At 41.0% G+C, this 20,969-nt stretch overlaps 3 protein-coding genes across 4 annotated transcripts in view; all 3 read right to left on the minus strand.

Annotated features, from left to right (window-relative positions):
• ppp2r5cb (protein phosphatase 2, regulatory subunit B', gamma b) overlaps window positions 1–4,959 on the minus strand; it is a 37,499-nt gene extending 32,540 nt beyond the window's left edge. For both annotated transcript variants that reach the window (XM_069158504.1, XM_069158503.1), the window contains exons 1-3: window positions 4,871–4,959; window positions 4,234–4,293; window positions 1,346–1,508 (exon numbers count right to left, since the gene is read on the minus strand). In XM_069158504.1, coding sequence (XP_069014605.1) covers window positions 1,346–1,508; window positions 4,234–4,293; window positions 4,871–4,897 — 250 coding nt within the window. In that variant the 5' untranslated portion in view covers window positions 4,898–4,959. The remainder of the gene's footprint in view (window positions 1–1,345; window positions 1,509–4,233; window positions 4,294–4,870) is intronic.
• Window positions 4,960–8,876: 3,917 nt separating this feature from the next.
• hsp90aa1.2 (heat shock protein 90, alpha (cytosolic), class A member 1, tandem duplicate 2) lies at window positions 8,877–14,879 on the minus strand. The gene is made up of 11 exons (XM_069158506.1): window positions 14,704–14,879; window positions 12,849–12,998; window positions 12,270–12,636; window positions 12,046–12,179; window positions 11,512–11,850; window positions 11,256–11,421; window positions 10,941–11,131; window positions 10,342–10,489; window positions 9,944–10,212; window positions 9,497–9,830; window positions 8,877–9,344 (listed from the first exon to the last, which is right to left on the minus strand). Exons 2-11 carry the CDS (start codon window positions 12,996–12,998, stop codon window positions 9,232–9,234), a joined length of 2,211 nt encoding a protein of 736 aa, XP_069014607.1. The 5' UTR covers window positions 14,704–14,879; the 3' UTR covers window positions 8,877–9,231.
• Window positions 14,880–15,210: 331 nt separating this feature from the next.
• Window positions 15,211–19,695, minus strand: hsp90aa1.1 (heat shock protein 90, alpha (cytosolic), class A member 1, tandem duplicate 1). The gene is made up of 11 exons (XM_069158507.1): window positions 19,500–19,695; window positions 18,514–18,663; window positions 18,047–18,413; window positions 17,816–17,949; window positions 17,410–17,715; window positions 17,135–17,300; window positions 16,824–17,014; window positions 16,559–16,706; window positions 16,171–16,439; window positions 15,734–16,067; window positions 15,211–15,628 (listed from the first exon to the last, which is right to left on the minus strand). Exons 2-11 carry the CDS (start codon window positions 18,661–18,663, stop codon window positions 15,519–15,521), a joined length of 2,175 nt encoding a protein of 724 aa, XP_069014608.1. The 5' UTR covers window positions 19,500–19,695; the 3' UTR covers window positions 15,211–15,518.
• Window positions 19,696–20,969: the final 1,274 nt, after the last annotated feature.

A 20,969-nucleotide genomic window follows, 5' to 3' on the forward strand; every position in this document is an offset into this window, starting at 1 on the left:
AGACAGACTTGTGTGCAAGTGTGGTTTTTACCTTATGTACCAGCGCGATAACGATCACCACAATTCAAGTTATTCAGGTCATAGTGTTGTATCAACTGTAAAATATTTAAAACCTCCACTGTATAAAACTTTGTTTTGCTTATTTAAATAATATATATATATATATATATATATAATAATAATAATAATAATAATATTAATGATTATTATTTTTTTCTCCAATGAGGACACTGTCTACAATTGTTTTATCTTTTCTCCATATTTTCTAAGTTTCAACATTTCTAGTGTATTAAAACTTTATATTTTGAACCAATAACACACCTTTAATTGCAAATCACAGGATAACTAATTATTGCTGTCAATCTTATTGCTACTATTGGCTGTAAAAAAAATATATATATATTTTTTCTTATTTAAATGTATATTTGCACATTTACCTAATAGCCAAGAATGTCAATATAGCCGTTTGTTTTCAGTGCCATCAACTCAGATAATTATTTTGCACACACTGGGAAAAGGCATCAGCTGGAATTGTTGTGCGTATTCATGCATGCATACACACAGGCGTAAAACAGCAATGTCCACTCCTTGCTTTTCCCTCTGATGCTACGCTGGCACTCAGTTCAAACATTAAAGAAAATATCAATATGCATCTGTAAAGTTTGGGATGAAAAGAAAATGAGAAGGAATAGTAGTAAAGCTGATAGACATTTCCTATCTGGTCACTGGCAACATTCGGAAACACAAGGACCATGGAATTAAAGCTTTATCTCAGGATTACCACTAAATATAGACACTTGGGTTAAATCCAGAGCAAAATCCATGCCATGTACGTCCTCTGTTTGTTTCCCCGTATTGCGTAATGTCATACTCAGCTCGGTATTAAAATGAGGGTGATGCAGCAAGGGATGTTCACGGACATTTCGGTGGGGAAAGACTTTGTAAATAACAGGCTTTGTGTATGCATGTTTGTGAGGCCTGCACTTAACTGTGTCAAGATTACAGGGATTTCTCCCATTTTAAACACAAACAGGAACCGGAAGCCTGTGTATTTTTTCTCACCTGCCTACAAGAAAACTATTTAAAATATTTAACTTTTGGTTGATTTCAATCCTGAATTCAGAATTCTATGTATTGTAAATCCTCATTTTTGCAAACAAAAGGGACACTGGTGCAAAGTTCCTCAACTCATGTGCAAAACCCTCCAGCATGGAAACATTAGCTCACTCGATACTGTATGTAGTACATAATGCATGTAAATGCAACAGCTCCCAAATCTAGAGCACTGGGTAGTTAGTTCATTATGTAATTAGGTTAAAGGCTTTTGGCTTGTTCAGGTAAATACCTTTAAAAGCTGGCAGTTTCTGCAGCTCCCTGTTGTTGCTCAGACTGAAGCGAGAGGAACTCTGTCTCTTGTCCTTTTTGACAGGTGTCTGGGAACCCGTCTGCTTTCCCTTTAGCAGCTGAGTGGTGGGAGGGACACTATTGCTAGCCTTCCTGTTCGAGCTCTGTTGAAACAAGAGAAAAACACACATTAGTTGCACCGAGGTAAGAGTGAGCACGTGCAGCACAAAGGTGCACAGAGTGTGAAAGAGAGTGCAAGACCCTTTTCAGGAATCTGGTAAAACGTTGTGCATGTAGCCATGAGCCCAAGCCGTTTGCCTGGCGTGCGCTAGATGGGTACATTTAATTATATGCAGCATGTTACCATTCACTCAATAAGGTGGAGTATTGTATTATGTAACCGAGGTCATAAACCACTGTTTACCCCATGAACAGATATGGGTTACAACACTGTATTACGGCATGGAAGTTCACAAGGTCAAAACAAACTTCTGCTTTTCATGTCCACTCGTCAAGTTGACCAGCTGTGTGACCAACAACGTCAAAACACGGAGAGGGACATTTGTGGGGTCGCGTCTAACCCTGATGTGGTATCACCTGAATGTAACAAGTTTCTCAGTTGGTTTGTCTGCCTCGTCAACATCCACCTGATGGCGCAGAGCTTACTTCACCAGATGCAGCTGTGGAGTCGTGTCAGTCTGACTCACAAGGGATTTATCAAATTCATTTAAGACCCAGCTAAAGTTGGCCACAGTCTGTGCACCACTACCAGACAGGAGCTTAGGCTGTGCCACTAGAAAGCTGTCAAGTAAATGCTGAGCTCGCCTCTGTTGATAACTAAATTACATATTAATGGACTACAAAGATTAGAATTAACTGAACTTGTAAATGTATTAAGCCAAAGTAGAAACATCTGCCATTTATTTTTTTCTCATTCAATGCTTTAAAAATGACCTCTTCAGTTATGTTTGCTACAAACACAGCAAATGAAGCCTTCTTATATCTTATATACGTACGTGTTCCTGTGAAGCACTTCTTGGTTAACAAAGCGTATGAAGCAAAAGGACCGGTGGGGGGATGGTACCCGCAGTTTGCAGCCCGGCATTTTTAATTTGACACAACGTTGGTGCATTAGTAGATCTGCTTAATGGCTGCTGACACTCAACATGCAGGATTATTACTCAGCAAGAAGCTGGGAGGAGGCTGAGACCACCAGCCGAGGATGTCAGATAACGTCTTTAAGCCATATAACAGACAAGTGTACATTTCTATAAGACAATAAACCGGACTGGTGTATAATATAGGCCAACAAAATATACACCTGTGGTAAGCAGCACTTAGAATATTAATATTATGATCTAGTAAAGAGGACTACCTTTTGTTTTCAAGGAGGTGTCAGCTGTCAAACCAGACCTAAAATGAGTGCATCAAGATGTTTCACTTCTTGTTAAAAAAAAAAAAAAGAAGCCTCCAGTTCTTTGAAGACTGCAGGAAGATGCGTTCTTCAGATTCTTAGATGTGGCAATTGTGAAGATCGCGGAAGAGGTTTGTCTTAATTCTGACGTTACTAAATTTGTTAACGGGCGTATTTTATCTTGGAATAAAGGTATACGAGGGAATACTGTTTGAACCATACTGTGCACTGGGTACCACTGAATGCCCTCATTTTATTTTGTAAACACAGCATATAACCATGCAGCACCATAATGTGACGTAAGGATTCGCACCAGATGCCTGTGCAACAGCAGGTCGAACACAATGTTTAACACACGTGGGCCAAAGGTGCCCTTTCCCAGATGTGACCCAATCCAGATGTAAGCAAACAAATCCAGACGAGTCACAACATATCACTGTTTTTAATTGTTTTACTGTTCAACCTGGCAGGTTACAGATTGGTGCATTAGCTTTTGCCACAGCAATCTTATACTAACTTCAATTCCAATCAGTGTCAACAATGCAACCGCTTATGACAACATTTTTGAAAATATACATGGCAGCAGTATTGTTAAGGATTTTGAAACTCTACTAAATGTAGTGTTTTGAATTAAATGTTGTTGTTTTATAGCATCGTATGAACTCGACAATCTTCAGAATGCCGTGATCTAGGTGCAAACCGATTTGTAAATGTACTTGAACGCTTCACTCACCAGCACACGGTGTTTGTTTTTTTATTACCCCGATGGCTCCTCAACCAATCAAACAAGTACATCAACTGGCGAAACCCGCGATTTCGCTTTCACAGCAAGATTAGGGTTATAAAGCCTCATGAGTAGGGCACACTAAAATATCTGACTGTGGTCTGTATCTGGCTCGCATTCAGTGTTAGTATGTGAGCAAGGCGTGGCAACTGTTATCTGACAAAAGTTGAAAAACGCTGTAGTTACAGTATCAAAATCCCTCGCACTCAACAAAACCTGGTTGCAGGGGACAATTCTGATGTCACAAATACATTCAAAGAACACTGAGGTCTTAAATCAAGTAGGCTTTTGTCGCTTTATGCCAGAGGTGGCTTCCTACACCCCTGCCATGAGTACCTGCTCCACCACGTGACAAGCGTACAACTTGTCCAAAAGTACACAATACTATATATAGGCGCTGTACAGTGGGGGCTATTGTGGTGTTTTGCATTGTTTGGTATTCCACTTATTGCAGCCTCAGCCCACACGTTATAGATTGTGATTTATAGGGAATGAATAACACAATATTAGAAAAGCCTACCAGTCATGGAACATAATGTAGTTACAGACTCTCATCTGAGGACCATCACGTATATTCCTTTCTGTTGCAAGTTACTTTGCCGATATTGCAGACAATTTTGACATAGTGACAATGCAATATCAGTGTCATTTGAACTTCGGCGAGTGTTTAAAGTAAAGTAAGTGATCCCACCTCATGCTCTGTGTTCTCCTGTCCTCCACTTTTTCCCACTTTGCCCGACTTTGAAGATTCCTGCAAGAGGGAGAAGAAAAGAAAAAAAAAAAAAAAAAAAAAAAGTTTATTCACTTTAAGTCGACTTGAAATTGGTGAGGGGGGGGGAAGTAGGGTGTCGACAGCAGTTAACAGTCAATCAATGAATGCCGCCCTGCACAAATCCGTGCTAAATATAGCACGCCTGCCCACCCAGTCTAGCACTCCTATTTGAACACACTGGGAAACCTGCCGTTAGCTAGCTGTCGTTACTTCACAGTCAACACGACCCTGGGTTTCAGCTTTAAAAAAAAAAAAAAAAGTCCTTCAATTTTACACCTGAATAAGCACATGCTTTCAAAACATGCTCAGTTAAAAGGCGTTGTATTTTTAAAAAAGCCAGCACAACGTAACCACCTTGCCTAACATGTTGGCAGGGCGAGCGGCTAGCTGGTAATGACTGCTGGGTTTTTTTTGCTAACGTTTTAATGGGGATGGGACGCCGCTAAAACGTCTTTTGTTTTGTCCCCGGGTTTATCAATAAATACACGAAAGAAACAACGTCACGTGAAGTTTATTCACGACCGACAGAAAGTCTCGGAAAATTCTCAAAACTCACCTTATCCTTTTTCGTTTTATTCGGCATCGTACAACCGTAACCGCCCTTGATCCCCTTTCGAATAGTCCACAACCAGAGCCTTGACGACTCTGAGGGCACCACACTGCGAGGCGGCGCAACCTGTCCTCGCCCTCTGATTGGCTACTGTCTTGTCAGCTGACCCCAGCGGCTTAAATTGACAGGCTGAGGCCGTGTAAAGGCAAACGGGCGCCTCCTGCCGGTGACAGAGCGGTTATTACAACACAATGAGACAGACTGCATGAATGGACTGGCGATATTTTCTCAGTTTTGCCTTTTTTTTTTTTTTTTTTCAATTTTACTCACGTTGACACCTGTTATAATTATAACTCCCAATAAAAAAAAAATTTTAAAAAAATCAATTGGAAGATTTTATAGCTGTCTTATTAGGGCCCGATGCGAACGCCCTTTTGTTATCCGAGGAATTATTATTCTCGTTCCTTATTTTTCTCCGCAAAGAACTGCATTTTTCTTTTGGCGGCTTTATCATATTTAAAAACTCATGAAAGTTGGTACGCACGTGTCTCCCGGCAAAAAATGTCTTATTCTAGCGGAGTCGCGAGTGGGCGTGGCCAAATGGCTCGATAGCGCCCCCTGGAGAGATGCCCCGGCAGCTACATTTACCGACATGCGCAAAATTCGGTGGACATGTGTATCACAGTACAAAAAAGTTACATTGCACCATTATGTCAGCTCAACAGAAAGTCCGCCATTTTGAATTTAGTCGCCATTTTTGGCAATTCACAGATGTTGTAGTTTAACGAATTCCTCCTAAGGATTTTGTCGGACCGACCTGAATTTTTTTCCGTATACTCTGAAAATGTTTGGGATTAAAAGTTGTTAAAAGAATTTGTTTTTGCAGATGGGTGTGCCCGTGGCGTGGCGGCCATTTTGGGCGTCTCGCCATGAAACTACAAATGGCTGTTATTCTTATGTACATGGACCGACCTTCTCCAAACATTACATGTATGATGATTTTTTTTTTTTTAAAACAGTCATGACATAGGGGAGATTTGAACCCCCAACCTTCTAACTGAGAGGTAACAGTGCTAACCACTGCTCCACCAATCTTCCCAAGGGTTATCCAGCATTGTGAGAAATCTTTGGCTCACTGCAACTTATAACGCCACCGTCCACAAATATTCATTCAAATGGGATCAAAAGTGCCGCAGACATTCTTTAGATAGTAGATGTATGTGTTTTCAAGGGGGTCTGCAGTGATATTAAATATATTCCTGTCATGTGTAGTGTATGCAAAACTTATTCAATTTCTCCAAACGTTTCAACTTCACTAAAAGTTGAATCACCATCAACAGGTGGAATTTGAACCATTAATAGCAACCTTGGTGAATTTAGTTGCCATTTTTGGGGATTCACACATGTTGTACTTTAACAAACTCCTCCTACAGATTTTGTCGGACCGACTTGAAATTTAGTCTGTGCACTCTGAACATGTTTGGAATTAAAAGTTATCAAAATAATTTGTTTTCGTCGATCGCTGTGCCAGTGGCGTCGTGGACAAAAAGTGACCCAAAAGTCATGCTTTGGCATGTTGTTAAAAAAATGACTGGCATTTTCAAATTCAAAAATGACTTATGATTTTTTTCAAATCATGACAAAGGGGGGACTCAAACTCCCAACCTTCTTACTGAGAGGCAACAATGCTAACCACTGCACCACCAATCTTCCCAGAAGCGAGACAGCATTATGACAAAATCTTTGGCTCACTGCAAACTATAACTATACTATAAATATCTTCCTGTCATGTGTAGTGTATACAAAACTTATTCAATTTCTCCAAACGTTTCAACTTCACTAAAAGGTGAATCATGATCAACAGGCCAAGGTGGAATTTGAACCATTAATAGAAACCTTGGTGAAGTAGAATCGTTTACCTGTTGAGTTAACCAGATTGTCGATTGAGTCGCTGGAAAGCTCTGAGTGAACTCCGTGAAACACTACTCCTGCTGCGATCTGCCCTCCGGCACCGAAGATAGTCCAGCGGTCTACGACACTGATGCTGAGCTGGGAACAACCTCATGAAGACACAGGTTTGAGCCCCGCCCCAAGGTAACACACGTGGTTAATGGTTTATAGAGGGTGAGTCCACTTAATAAGCCACAGTTCACAGAGTGCAAATCCCTGCAAGGGTAAGAAGCCACATGGTTCATGGAGGGCTCCTAAGGTGAGTTGTGTATGGAAACACATGTACTGTACATGGACTCATACTAATACCAAACCAAAGGTCAATAACAATACAAAACAAAAAGTCCTGAAGACACTTTTTTTTTTTTATTGTGCACTGGTTAGAGCAGTTGCCTCACAGTGAGAAGTAATTGCATGTCAGTTCAGAAAAAGGTCATACTCTAAAAAGTGATAGAAAAGTCATTCAAAATATTCAAAGAAAAGTCATACAATGTTGTCCAAACTATGATAAAAAAAAAAAACATTTTTAAATCATACGATAGTATGTCATCCAAAAAGTGAACCAAAATAAATTTTTGTATATAGTATAGCCAGGGCGATGGGGCTAAGTTTGATATTTAATGTCAAACAATGCTCCAAACCTCACAAAACTTTGCACATGCACCAACTTTCATAAGTTTTTGAAGATGTTAAAGCTGCCAAAAAAAAGCCAATTTTTTTTTAAGAAGAATAAGGAACGAGATCGAGAAAAAAATTAAAACTGCAAGCGGGAATATGCGGACCCTCGCATGCTGCACGTTGGGGAGCCGGCGGCCCCGACCCGATGGATCCCCGACGTGCAGCGTGCGAGGGCCCGCATATCACTGCTTGCAGTTTTAATTATTTTATATGATTCAAAACTGAACACGTTTAGATTTTTGTCAGGTGGTTACATTTGGAAATTGTTTTCAGATTTTTATTGATCAGATAATCTGTTGAGTTATTCAGAAAATAATTTGCTAAAAATACAAAATTTATTACAACCATTTTCAAAATATTCAACAAGTTGCAAGTATGCCCCTTGGAAAATGGAGCTTCTGTAATTATATAATTGTATGAGGCAAAACACAGAAATATGGTTAGGTTCAAATAATCCTGAATGAATATTATAATTGTTTTGTGTCCTTTTCTGTATCATTATTTTTTGGGGCATATTGTGACTTTCACATTAAATGGATCTCCAGGGCATGATTAACAAATCTAGTCATTAGTTATGTGGTTTGGCCTATGTTTTATATTCCTCCTGCTCCTTAACACCCCTTGCCAGGCTAGTTTCTTGGAGAATAATTCTTGCAATCCATTTTTAATGTGATCTCAGCTCCTTAATTGGTTCATTATTTTTGTACAGAACAGTCAGTGTGAGGGAACATTATGAAAAGAAACAGTTCCTACTCTTACTTTAATTCAGTTAAAATGTAATTGCAATGGAAGGTGAACATCACTGTGGATAGTCTGTAACACAAACCAATATTGTAGTTTTATTAAACAATCATGTCTTTCCTACTTTGCCATCTGTAGAGTCCAGCCTGAGGTCACCTAAAAATGCAAAATTAACTATTTCAAAAGTTTAGTCCACAGAAAGTCACCTTAAGCTGCGGTTTAAGAGTCCTCGTCCTTTTCTTTGTCTTCTACCAATACTTTTGACACCTGATATTCATATATGATGTGAATTCTAGTTTTGCCACAAAAAGTCTCTCCCACTTCAGTTTTGGCTACTTCATATGTAAACTATCATGTTAATACACACAATACTATTTTCACTCCACTTTAAATGACTTCACAAAATGTATACTTATTTCAGCAAAACAGTTCAAACTTGACTCCCTCTACCCCCCAAATATAGCAAGGATGTAAATTACCTGCAACTACAAATTAAGACTGAAATGCAATTCACATTATCTATTGTCTTGGAGCAATTAACAACTTAAACAATATACCTGTTGCAAACTTATCAGAAATAATGTATTATAATCAACATACAAGATCAATGTCTTCAGTCCTCCATAAAAGTGAACTAAACATGACTCGTTAACATGGTAAATCTTTATTTATGGGTCTCACCGTTTCAAAGAACAGTATCAATATTGATATATTTACAGTTAACGTACGAACACACAAACTTTGGAATGTCAATAAATACAAAAACAAAAACAAAAAGCATTAATAAAACCCAAGATACAAAAAGTAACAAGTTAAAAAATGAAATTCTAAAAGGAGTGAATCTGAACTGTATGGTCGATGATAATGGAAATAAAGTGAACTCGGTCAAAAAGGTGTCAGAGGGGGAAAGAGGGAGATATTCCAGGCTCATTTACAACATTTAACTTGAAATCGTATATAACACTACTTCTGAACACTAGCAGGGAACAGACACAGGCCTAGTCCACCTCTTCCATCCTGGATGTGTCGTCATCGTCCCCTTCAAGAGGGGGCATGTCCTCAGTGGGAGCGGAGGTGACTTCCTCTGGTGTCAGATCATCTTCATCAATACCTAGAGGAGGAATGAAGCAGATGATGAAGCCAGGCAATTATGTCAAAACAATCACCACACTGTATGTCAGTGCAATAATCTGTAGCTTACAATTTTGAAAGAGGAACAAGACATAAAAGCTTTATATTGTGTAAGTGAACACAGGCACTAACCGAGACCCAGCTTGATCATTCTGTAGATGCGGTTGGAGTGAGTCTGGGGATCATCCAAGGTGAATCCTGAGGAGAGCAGGGCAGTCTCAAACAGGAGGATGACCAGATCCTTCACAGACTTGTCGTTCTTGTCTGTCTCAGCCTTCTTCCTCAGAGTCTCCACAATGGGATGGTCGGGGTTAATCTCCAGGTGTTTCTTAGCAGCCATATATCCCATAGTGGAGTTGTCCCTCAGTGCCTGTGCCTTCATGATCCTCTCCATGTTGGCCGTCCAGCCATAGGTGCTGGTGACGATGCAGCAGGGGGAGGAGACTAGGCGGTTGGAGACCGTGACCTGATGAGAGAAACGAGGATTAACATCGTTTTCTGGCAATGATTTACACATTATGAAGGTGTGCAACACACAATGGGTTGTTTTAATGCTTTTTAAGTTCTTCATCTGCTCACCTTTTCCACCTTCTTCTCCAAGATGTCCTTCATGATCTTGCAGAGGTTCTCAAACTGAGCCTTCTTCTCCTCCTGCTTCTTCTTCTCATCCTCATCCTCGGGCAGCTCCAGGCCTTCCTTGGTCACTGAAACCAGGTTCTTGCCCTCAAACTCCTTCAGCTGCTGGACACAGTACTCGTCAATGGGCTCGATCATGTAAATGACCTCGAGGCCGGCTTTGCGAAGGCGCTCCACAAAGGCAGAGTTGGCCACCTGGTCTTTGGTCTCACCTGATACACAGACATGGCAATGCAGTCAGACATTCATGTGCCATTTAACCAGCACATTAAATAACTCAGCTCACATGATTTATAAAGCTTCTCGGTTTACATCAGCTTCAAAATGAAAAAGATCCTCACCAGTGATGTAGTAGATGTGCTTCTGGCTGTCCTTCATTCGTGTGACATAGTCCTTCAGGGAAACCATCTCGTCTCCAGAGGCTGAGGTGTAGTAGCGCAGCAGCTCAGACAGCCTCTTCCTGTTCTGGGAGTCCTCATGGATGCCAAGCTGAAAAAATTAAAAAAAAAAAAAAATAACATTCAAACTTCCAGTAACATTTAGCTACAAAGGAGACACCTTTTCAGATGGCATTTTAAATCTGGTTTAATACGGGCCCTGTCAGGTGTATCACAGCCAGAGTGGCTGTATTTACATCAAGATGGCAGGTAGGAGCTCAATACAAGATTTAAAGCTGCTTTACATAGAGGCAATATGGCCATAGGATCAGACAGATGGCTACCGAGTAAGAGGTTAGAGGAACAAAGGTGATCACTAACAAAAATTCAATGGTTCTTGTTCAACTTTTCACTTTAATCTAATTTGTCCACTCCAACCTGCAGGGTTTCAGAACCCATGTGGATTGCATGAGGGCTCAACAGAAGACTGGTTGCCAAACGTTTCAATGAGACAAGATTAGGAAAACTTGCAGCTGGCACAGTGCGAGGTTGTGGACGCTGACCTTGATGTTCTTGGAGAACTGCTCGTAGTACTTCTTGTAGTTGTCCTTGTCCTCGGACAGTTCTGTGAACAGTTCCAGGCACTTCTTGACCAGGTTCTTGCGGATGACCTTCAGGATCTTGCTCTGCTGCAGCATCTCTCTGGAGATGTTCAGGGGCAGATCCTCAGAGTCCACAACACCCTTGATGAAGTCTGGTAGGAAGGATGAGGACAACTTGATCAACGATATATCTACATTTTTAAGATGATATATCCATGTGTAATTTTAATCACGAGTTAATTATCGGAGTAATTCCACACTTCGATTAATACTCACTGAGATACTCGGGGATGAGCTCATCACAGTTGTCCATGATGAAGACCCTGCGCACGTAAAGCTTGATGTTGTTCTTCTTCTTCTTGTTCTCAAAAAGGTCAAAGGGAGCTCGACGAGGCACAAAGAGCAGGGCACGGAATTCCAACTGGCCCTCTACTGAAAAGTGCTGTGGCAAAATAGGTTGAAGCAGTCATTTAAAATTCCCAACCGTGACAACATACACAATCCCAAGTGTTAAAAAAAAATAGAGACTAACCTTGACAGCCAGGTGGTCCTCCCAGTCGTTGGTGAGACTCTTGTAGAACTCTCCGTACTCCTCATTGGTGATGTCGTCTGGGTTACGGGTCCACAAGGGCTTGGTCTTGTTCAGCTCCTCCTGATCGATGTACTTCTCCTTGATCTTCTTCTTCTTCTTCTTCTTTTCTGAGGACTTGTCGTGGTCGTGGTCGTGGTCGTGCTCATCATCCGACCCAACATCCTCGATCTCGGGTTTGTCCTCATCCTTCTCCTCCTCCTCGTCTTTGTCTTTCTCCTTCTCCTCCTCCTCCTCCTCCGCCTCGTCGTCACTCACCTCCTTGTCCCGCTCTTTCTCCACCTGAAGGAAAAAACAAAAACAAAACATGAGTCACAGGCCTAAAAATAAATTTACCACAACTTTTGTCAAAATAAAAAAATACATTGTTGCTGAAACAACAAATTTGTGAAATCAGTGTTTTCAGATTTTTGCATTAAGTGATTTTAACTAATTTATAAGTCTACTTGGCATTTTAAAGCCTATGTTAGTACTTACATAGAGTGTGATGGGGTAGCCAATGAACTGTGAGTGCTTCTTCACAATCTCTTTGACCCTTCGCTCCTCAAGGTATTCTGTCTGGTCGTCTTTTAGGTGCAGGATTACCTTGGTTCCACGCCACACTGAATCAGCTGTACGGGGTAAATATAGGTCAGTGCGTGATACAATAACTATATTAAATAACCACCAAGTTATTTTATTTGTACGTTTACATGACTTACAGATGTCCACTCTAACCGTGAATGAGCCTCCAGCAGAAGATTCCCACACGTACTGCTCGTCATCGTTGTGCTTGGTGATGACCTTCACCTTGTCAGCCACCAGGTAAGCGGAGTAGAAACCCACACCGAACTGACCGATCATGGAGATGTCGGCTCCGGCCTGCAGAGCCTCCATGAAGGCCTTGGTGCCGGACTTGGCGATTGTGCCCAGGTTGTTGATCAGGTCAGCCTTGGTCATGCCGATACCCGTGTCAATCAGGGTCAGGGTGCGTTCCTCTTTGTTGGGAATGATTTCAATTTTGAGGTCCTTGCCGTTGTCCAGCTTGGAGGGATCAGTGAGACTCTCATAGCGGATTTTGTCCAGAGCCTGACAGAAAAAAAAAATATCCATTAATAAAATGTTTTACAAAAAGTTAAATGACTTTTAATTTATTAACTATTTGTCAGTTCCAATTCCTTGATTATCAGCATATTAGTACGTATTATAGCCACCTCATATAACATGAATTGCCTTAAAACAAGCTCAATAAACACCTTTAACACAAGGTGAGATTAAGACTAATACTTTGACAAACTTACATCTGAGGAGTTGGAGATAAGCTCCCTGAGGAAGATCTCTTTGTTAGAGTAGAAGGTGTTAATGATCAAGGACATCAGCTGAGCAATCTCAGCCTGGAATGCAAAGGTCTCCGCCTCCTCCTCCATTGGTTGGTCGTGTGATTCAGGCATCTAAGTGGAGAGGACACACAAGTACTGTATCTTAGAACAAGAATGCATCATAGATTAACATGTACATACACAAAATATATCCCTAATGCACAGCGTACACTGGCTTTGCACAGCTGTTTGGCAAAGATTAGAGAAGTGACTCCTCCACCACAAGAAAGAATGCTGCACACTTTCACCGAAATTTTGACATAACTTGTTTACTTGTTCTAATGTCATTTTTACAGTCATGCAGACGTCTTACTGACTTGTGTCTGAGGATCAGTTGCAGCACAATAATGCACTACACTAGCAGCAAGCACTGCCAATCCCCCTCTGGTTATGTATTAAAGTGACACCTCATCCTCATTAAGGATCCTCATATCATATTATGGAATTAACACCACCACAAATGAATAGTCTCAAGAACTCCCTTACATTTAAATCAATTCCTCTGGTAGTCTACATATTTATTACATTTCATTACACAGTACATGCAAAACCTTTAATATTGTCCATTATTTGTATGTTCCATTGTCAAAATACCAATTAAATAATCAGCTGACATGAGGTTATTTTAAGGTGCAGCAGGGTATCTGCATCAGTATGATTAGATGTGGGCACGTTATATTTGTTAAGGCAGGTGGTGTGACAGACTGTCTCAGCTTTGCTAACTGCTCCACCTCTCTATAATCCATCTCTGGCAGATGAGACTAATCCACCTGCTTCTGTCTACAACAAGTTACCTTTTCCAGAGAGCAGTAAACACAATCAAATGTATGCATGGTTTGTGTAGAGTGATCGTTTCCTTTATGTTTTTGGAATTTTGTTTGTTTGTTTGTTTGTTTGTTTAAAATGTATATTTAGGTTCCACTACTAGATTCCACTTCACTTCCAGGCGCTGTTATCCTGTCCTACTTGGTTATTGGCTGGTCAGAGAGGAGCACATGGCTTTGAATTGCACAGCATCAGCAGGAATGACCCCACCTACCGGTCTCTCGGATAAATTACACGTTTCTAGAAGGTACCAAGAGGCGAACCGAGCTCTCTAGCAGTTTCCATAGGAATGGAAAGCTCCTCCTCTCCAACCATCTGAAGCGGTTCTGTGAATGGACGCCCTGTACCCCACAGATCTCACACTGAATTGCTGTGGGACAGCAGAGGACGGCGTAAACTGGAAATCTCAGAATAAATCTCTCTCCTCGCGCAATGTGATTAGGTTCATTAAGCTGTGTGCTCTAATAAGACATAATTCCTCACTGACAAGTGCACCACCAAATGCATCATGGCCATGTGGCTCCCAGGTTTGAGCAAGGTAATGTGGCCGGGATAGTTGCCAAGAAAATGTTGCAAAAAAAAAAAAAAAAAAAAAAAAAAAAAAGTTCTGAAATATGCAAATAAGGCCGAGTACCATCAATCATTATATACCTCGATATAAAAATCATAAGCCTGGTTATCGTGTTTTAATCGCGAATTTATTACACCGGGTTACATTAACTACAATGAATGCTGGTATTCACAGAAGTCGTCACTATTCCTATTAAGGCATGTCAAAAATATTTGAACATTATCGTCATTGTATAAAATACCATCTTCGGTAGGCTATAATCTATGTGGCAACTGAGCTATCATCAGCGGACCATTAAACATGAATGTCAAAGTGTGTAACATTACATTCGTTCAGCTGGCGTCTCCGTCGCAAATGCTGGATAAAATGTCATTCGTTTACCTTGGTCTTCAGTGAACGGGTATCTCCGGAGTGAGATGTGCGGAGGTCGTTTTTCTAAATCTCCCGATGCGCCGACTGGTGCGGTTCCGCCGGGATCCAGTGAAGATCGCTGTGCAGTATTTGTACCCTTTCCGAGCGTTCGAGAAATCCTGACCTGAGCTTCCAGAACCGTCTGGAATCCTCTTCGCTCAACAGCTCTGTATCGGCCGCTGATTGGCCCGCTGGACTGTCAATCACACCGAGCGTTCACGCCTTTATGCCCTTGTTTGACAGGAGTAGGCGGGATTAAAGGACGGGAGGGCGTTCCAAGTGAAAAAAAAAAAAAGACGTGGAAGTAGAAACTGAAAATTCCAGAACAGTGACTAAAAGAATGACTAAAATAATGAGCTGTTGTTGATGAAATTCAACTGCTATACATATATTATTATGTCTTTCTCCTCTTCTCCAACCATTATTTATTCATAAGAAAAAGAAAATGCATGCACGTGTCAAAAGAATAATTGCAGGCATTTCTAAATATATTTTATTACAAATTTGAATGTTTTTCATAAAAAAATTAACAGTTACAAAAAGAGACAAAAGTCAAATCCCCAGTGACTTTATATTACTCTTAATGGTTGCCAGTAGTATTATATAAGTAGCTGATATAATGTAGACTAAAGCCACACTATGGCCTGCCTTAATTCCATCAACTTCTATATTGACTTATTAATACTGTTTATGAACAGGATTTGTGTTCAAATGAAATATGTTTGAAAATGCAATATAACTTACAAAAATAAAAATTAGGAAAGACAGAAAAAGTCTTGAGTATTTTAGTCGACTTCCTCCATTCTTGATGTGTCATCATCTCCTTCCAAGACTGGCATATCTTCTTCAGCAGGCTGAATGAGGTCCTCAACTGCAGACTCATCATCATCAATTCCTGTGAATAAGAGTGTATTCATTAACAACCAAAGCCCCCTTATCAAAGTATAATAAGAAAACAAGTTCCTGTAACGTTTGCAGAGGTATGGAGAATAAAACATACCAAGACCAAGTTTGATCATTCTGTAGATGCGGTTGGCGTGTGTCTGTGGATCCTCCAGTGTGAATCCTGAGGACATCAGGGCAGTCTCGAAGAGCAGGATGACCAGGTCCTTCACGGCCTTATCGTTCTTGTCAGCCTCTGCCTTCACCCTCAAGGTCTCAATGATTGGATGCAGCGGGTTGATCTCAAGGTGCTTCTTGGCTGTCATGTAGCCCATAGTGGAGTTGTCTCTCAGGGCCTGAGACTTCATGATCCTCTCCATGTTGGCCGTCCAGCCGTAGGCACTGGTGACGATGCAGCAGGGGGAGGAGACCAAGCGGTTGGAAACTACAACCTGTCCACAAGCAAATTCACTATTATTATCATGATCAAACAAAGTCCATCCAGCGTTATCAGTGTATTAGCAGTGACTTCATTTCGAGAAGGAGAGAGGTTACCTTTTCAATCTTCTTGTCGAGGATGTCCTTCATGATCTTGCAGAGGTTCTCAAACTTATTTTTAAGCTCCTCCTGCTTCTTCTTATCATCCTCATCCTCGGGCAGCTCCAGGCCTTCCTTGGTCACTGAAACCAGGTTCTTGCCATCAAACTCCTTCAGCTGCTGGACACAGTACTCGTCAATGGGCTCGATCATGTAAATGACCTCGAGGCCGGCTTTGCGAAGGCGCTCCACAAAGGCAGAGTTGGCCACCTGGTCTTTGGTCTCACCTGTAAAAGTTGATTTTAATTAATTTAATCGCTCTGCAGTTAAATAAATTGATATTAAGCAAACTCTCAAGCAAAGTTTGGGGGAAAAAAAGAGTGGAAACTAAGTTTGAACAACTCACCGGTGATGTAGTAGATGTGTTTCTGGTTGTCCTTCATGCGAGCAACATAGTCCTTCAGGGAAACCATCTCGTCTCCAGAGGCTGAGGTGAAGTAGCGCAGCATCTCAGACAGCTTCTTCCTGTTCTGGGAGTCCTCATGGATGCCAAGCTGTAACATGAAGAAACGTGCTACTGTGTGCAATTGAAATCAAACCAAGATATGACATTTCGATATTTCATCTGAAAGTTTAATGTTTTAGAAATTAATTCGGATGGATCAACCTACCTTGATGTTCTTGGAGAACTGCTCGTAGCACTTCTTGTAGTTGTCCTTGTCCTCGGACAGTTCTGTGAACAGTTCCAGGCACTTCTTGACCAGGTTCTTGCGGATGACCTTCAGGATCTTGCTCTGCTGCAGCATCTCTCTGGAGATGTTCAGGGGCAGATCCTCAGAGTCCACAACACCCTTGATGAAGTCTAAGTAGAGAAGATAAAACCTGCTCAGCTATCCAAAGCCAGTTTTAAGGTTATTGATATCTCAGCAAGACCAGACTAAGGATAGGTATGTCAATGACTAGTAGTATAAGTATTACTTACTGAGATACTCTGGAATCAGCTCATCACAGTTGTCCATGATGAAGACCCTGCGTACATAAAGCTTGATGTTGTTTTTCTTTTTCTTGTTTTCAAAGAGGTCGAATGCAGCCCTTCTGGGAACGAAAAGCAAGGCACGGAACTCCAGCTGACCTTCCACTGAGAAATGCTGCGGCGACAAGATAAAGGTACGTATTGGTTAGCTTAAAAGTACGTCGTTGGTTGACACTACAGGCTGCAATATTTTAGGGCATTTATCACCAGTAGATGTAGCTCACCTTGACAGCCAGGTGGTCCTCCCAGTCGTTGGTGAGACTCTTGTAGAACTCTCCGTACTCCTCATTGGTGATGTCGTCTGGGTTACGGGTCCAGATGGGCTTGGTCTTGTTCAGCTCCTGAGCATCAATGTACTTTTCCTTGACCTTCTTCATCCTCTTGTTCTTTCCATCCTTTGTGTCTTCATCCTCGTCGGAGCCAACGTCCTCAATCTTTGGTTTGTCCTTGTTCTCAGCAGCATCTTTCTCAACTTCTTCTTCCTTTTCTCCCTCATCAAGGTCCACCTCCTTCTCTCTTGTCTTCTCCACCTTGAACATACGAAACGGTTAATTAATTTTTGTATTACTGTGTACATTGAATATAATCAATATGGAAAATACCTATTCTTATTGCTTAAAAATAACTTACATAGAGTGTAATAGGATAGCCAATGAACTGTGAGTGCTTCTTGACAACTTCCTTAATGCGTTTCTCCTCACAGTACTCTGTCTGATCCTCTTTGAGGTGAAGAATCACTCTTGTGCCTCTGCCAATGGACTCTCCTAAAAGTATCAATCAAATAAACAGTCAGGGTAAGGTCCGAAAATGGATCAAACTGTTGATTAAAGTAATATATAAATGAGGAGAATAAAAACATACCAGTGTCAACCTTGACCGTGAATGAGCCTCCAGCTGCAGATTCCCACATGTACTGCTCGTCATCGTTGTGCTTGGTGATGACCGTCACCTTGTCAGCCACCAAGTAAGCGGAGTAGAAACCCACACCGAACTGACCGATCATGGAGATGTCGGCTCCAGCCTGCAGAGCCTCCATGAAGGCCTTGGTGCCGGACTTGGCGATTGTGCCCAGGTTGTTAATCAGGTCAGCCTTGGTCATGCCGATACCCGTGTCAATCAGGGTCAGGGTGCGAGCGTGCAGGTCGGGCTTGACTTCAATCTTCATGTCCTTGCAGGACTCGAGTCTGCTGGGGTCGGTCAAGCTTTCATATCTGATTTTATCCAAGGCCTGTCCAGAAGGGATAACCGCATTAAAATAGTGATGCTTGTATAAATGGAAAGGCTGCTATTTTTTTTTTTTAAGTGAACAAAATGTTGATTTTACTTACATCTGAGGAGTTGGAGATGAGCTCTCTAAGGAAGATCTCTTTGTTTGAGTAGAAAGTGTTGATAATAAGGGACATAAGCTGAGCAATCTCAGCCTGGAAGGCAAAGGTCTCAGCCTCCTCCTCCATAACGTGTCCAGCGTTCTCAGGCATCTAAAGGAAACCACATAATACATTATGCTTTATGAAATTGTTTTCTTGAATAATAATAATGTTACTCATATTTAAACATACTATTTTGTATTAATATTAAAATTGATTTACTATGTAGTTTAGATTTTTTTTTTCTCCCTGTTATTATATCTGAAATGTTCTTCTTGTTAAGACACCCACAGCCACATGGCTAAAGCTGGGTTGCAGTTGCTGATGGTGGGTGAACACATGTTCCTTCTGTCAATCAAAGACTTGGCATTTGGAAAATGGGTGGAGTTTTGATGGGTTCCCAACCCCCCCACAGGGGCTTCAGCATGTGTCATTCAACACCTTTTTGTTAAAGGAAGGAAAAGCTGCTTGCAATTCAAAAATGAAAGAAAAACTAACTTTAGTTTTTTAACCATAGAGCAGGAAAATCTCTCCTCTATTGTCATGTGGAGCACTAAAGAGTTCAGCCTTGTAATCATATTTCCTCAGTTAAGCATTCATGACAGATACAACAAAAGTTTTGATCTACGTTCAAACACTGCCTTATCATTATATATTTTTTTTACTTATATTCTAAAATATGAATATGCTGCATCTAAATTTTTACCAAATGGTTTTCCTGCTCATCGGCCATTGCTCACACCGAGGGTCACCCTGCTTGCCATGTGCTTCTTGCAAATCACAGTGATTCTGGTAAAGAGGCTAGTCTGTCGGTCTAATAAAAACAAAATCCTACTACCTTTTCTGCCTGTACCATTAAAACACCTAATGTACTTTTTCATTACCTTTTTTTTTTTTTTCATTTGAAATGCAACAGGAAAATTTAGCTGTATTTGCTTCAGTCTTACCTTGAATATAATCTTTGTCTTCTGTTCCTTCTTGTAGATAGTCGTCGAATGAATCACTGAACTTGCCTTCTCTTTTTGAAGGGCTCCAAATGAGTACCTCGCTGATGCTCCTGTGGGCAGTAAGCCTCTCTTGGGTTTGTTTGAGTGAGTACCTTTTTATTCTGTGCAGACCTCATGACAGGCCGGTGTCTTTTTATACTTAAGGGGGTGGTTTCTCGAAGCTCCCATTCAGAAGCTTCCAGAAGATACTACAGTAAGAGGAAGGGCGGGGGGTGTTAAGGAAAGGCCGAGAAGGGGGTAGCGAGTGAGACACCAGAGCCCTAAAGTTTATGTGCCCTTATAGGGCTGCAGAGTCACAAGAAGTGCCTGTCACTCACAGTGAGAGCTTTCCTGATAGCTTGTCTGGCTACTAGGCCTCATACCCCCTGTAAGCGTCACAGCTGTGCACCGCCGTCGCTATCAGCTGCTGTCGTGTTGCCTCATTGGATCCACACGCACTCCATAGGGCAACAGGCCTGTGTCTTTTTTTGGCGTTCAAGATTGGGATGAATCTCAAGGTTTCACATATTTTAAGCAGTTGGGGCAACGATTGCAACACAGATTCACTTTGTCTGTTAGAGATTATAAAGTACATTCAAACACAACTTTATTATAGCACTTTAACAGTGTTCCTGGACATGTACTATGGGCTAATCCCACATAATGTTCTCTCTTTAAATAAAATGGGATATTTACCTTTCCCCAGTGGACACAGACAACATGAGGGACAATATGGATTTAAAGGTTCACAACATGACCATACTCTGGGTCCGAGACCATTATAATGAAGCTAAAACAGTATGAGCTGGAAACAGTTCACACTGAAACATCTTGCACAACCTGAATCTGCATTTCAGTAATGTAAGTTGGAAGATAAGAGCATTTATCGCTGTCTCAGTGCAATGGAAAGCAGGATACATCTTTTGACAATTTGCCTGAGGTAAATTAAATGTGACTGGACGGGTTTTGTGCTGTCACTACTTATTCAGAAATTAGCTTAACAGAAATCCTGGTACACAGGTGTGACATGGCTAGATAGGAAACAGGTAATGCTGTCATACACATCAACCCGTGTATGTTAAAGTATACATAGCTCATGAGGGTCTCGAGAGATGCTCCATACACTCAATCAACCAGCGTAAAACTTGCAACATGTCATACCACTCACACAAGGCATTTTCTTTTATATTTTATATTATTATTTTCATTTATAATTATTAAAGTGACTAATTGGTTGTATTTTCTATAAAAAGTGTGACTTTGTATAGGTAATTGATTGTTTCATGAATTATAATTATAATTGACACAACATTTTTAATAAATGGTTACTTCAGTAGCAAAAACATTATTGCACTGGACATGTGTAGCCTTGAGGTGTTTAAAACGTTATTCGTTACCTGAAACCGGTTTGAATGCTCACTTTGTTTACGG

The sequence above is a fragment of the Embiotoca jacksoni genome, unplaced genomic scaffold, assembly GCF_022577435.1.
Source record: "Embiotoca jacksoni isolate LCO1_2020_lvr unplaced genomic scaffold, fEmbJac1.0.p SCAF_23, whole genome shotgun sequence".
Taxonomy (NCBI): Eukaryota; Metazoa; Chordata; class Actinopteri; family Embiotocidae; genus Embiotoca; species Embiotoca jacksoni.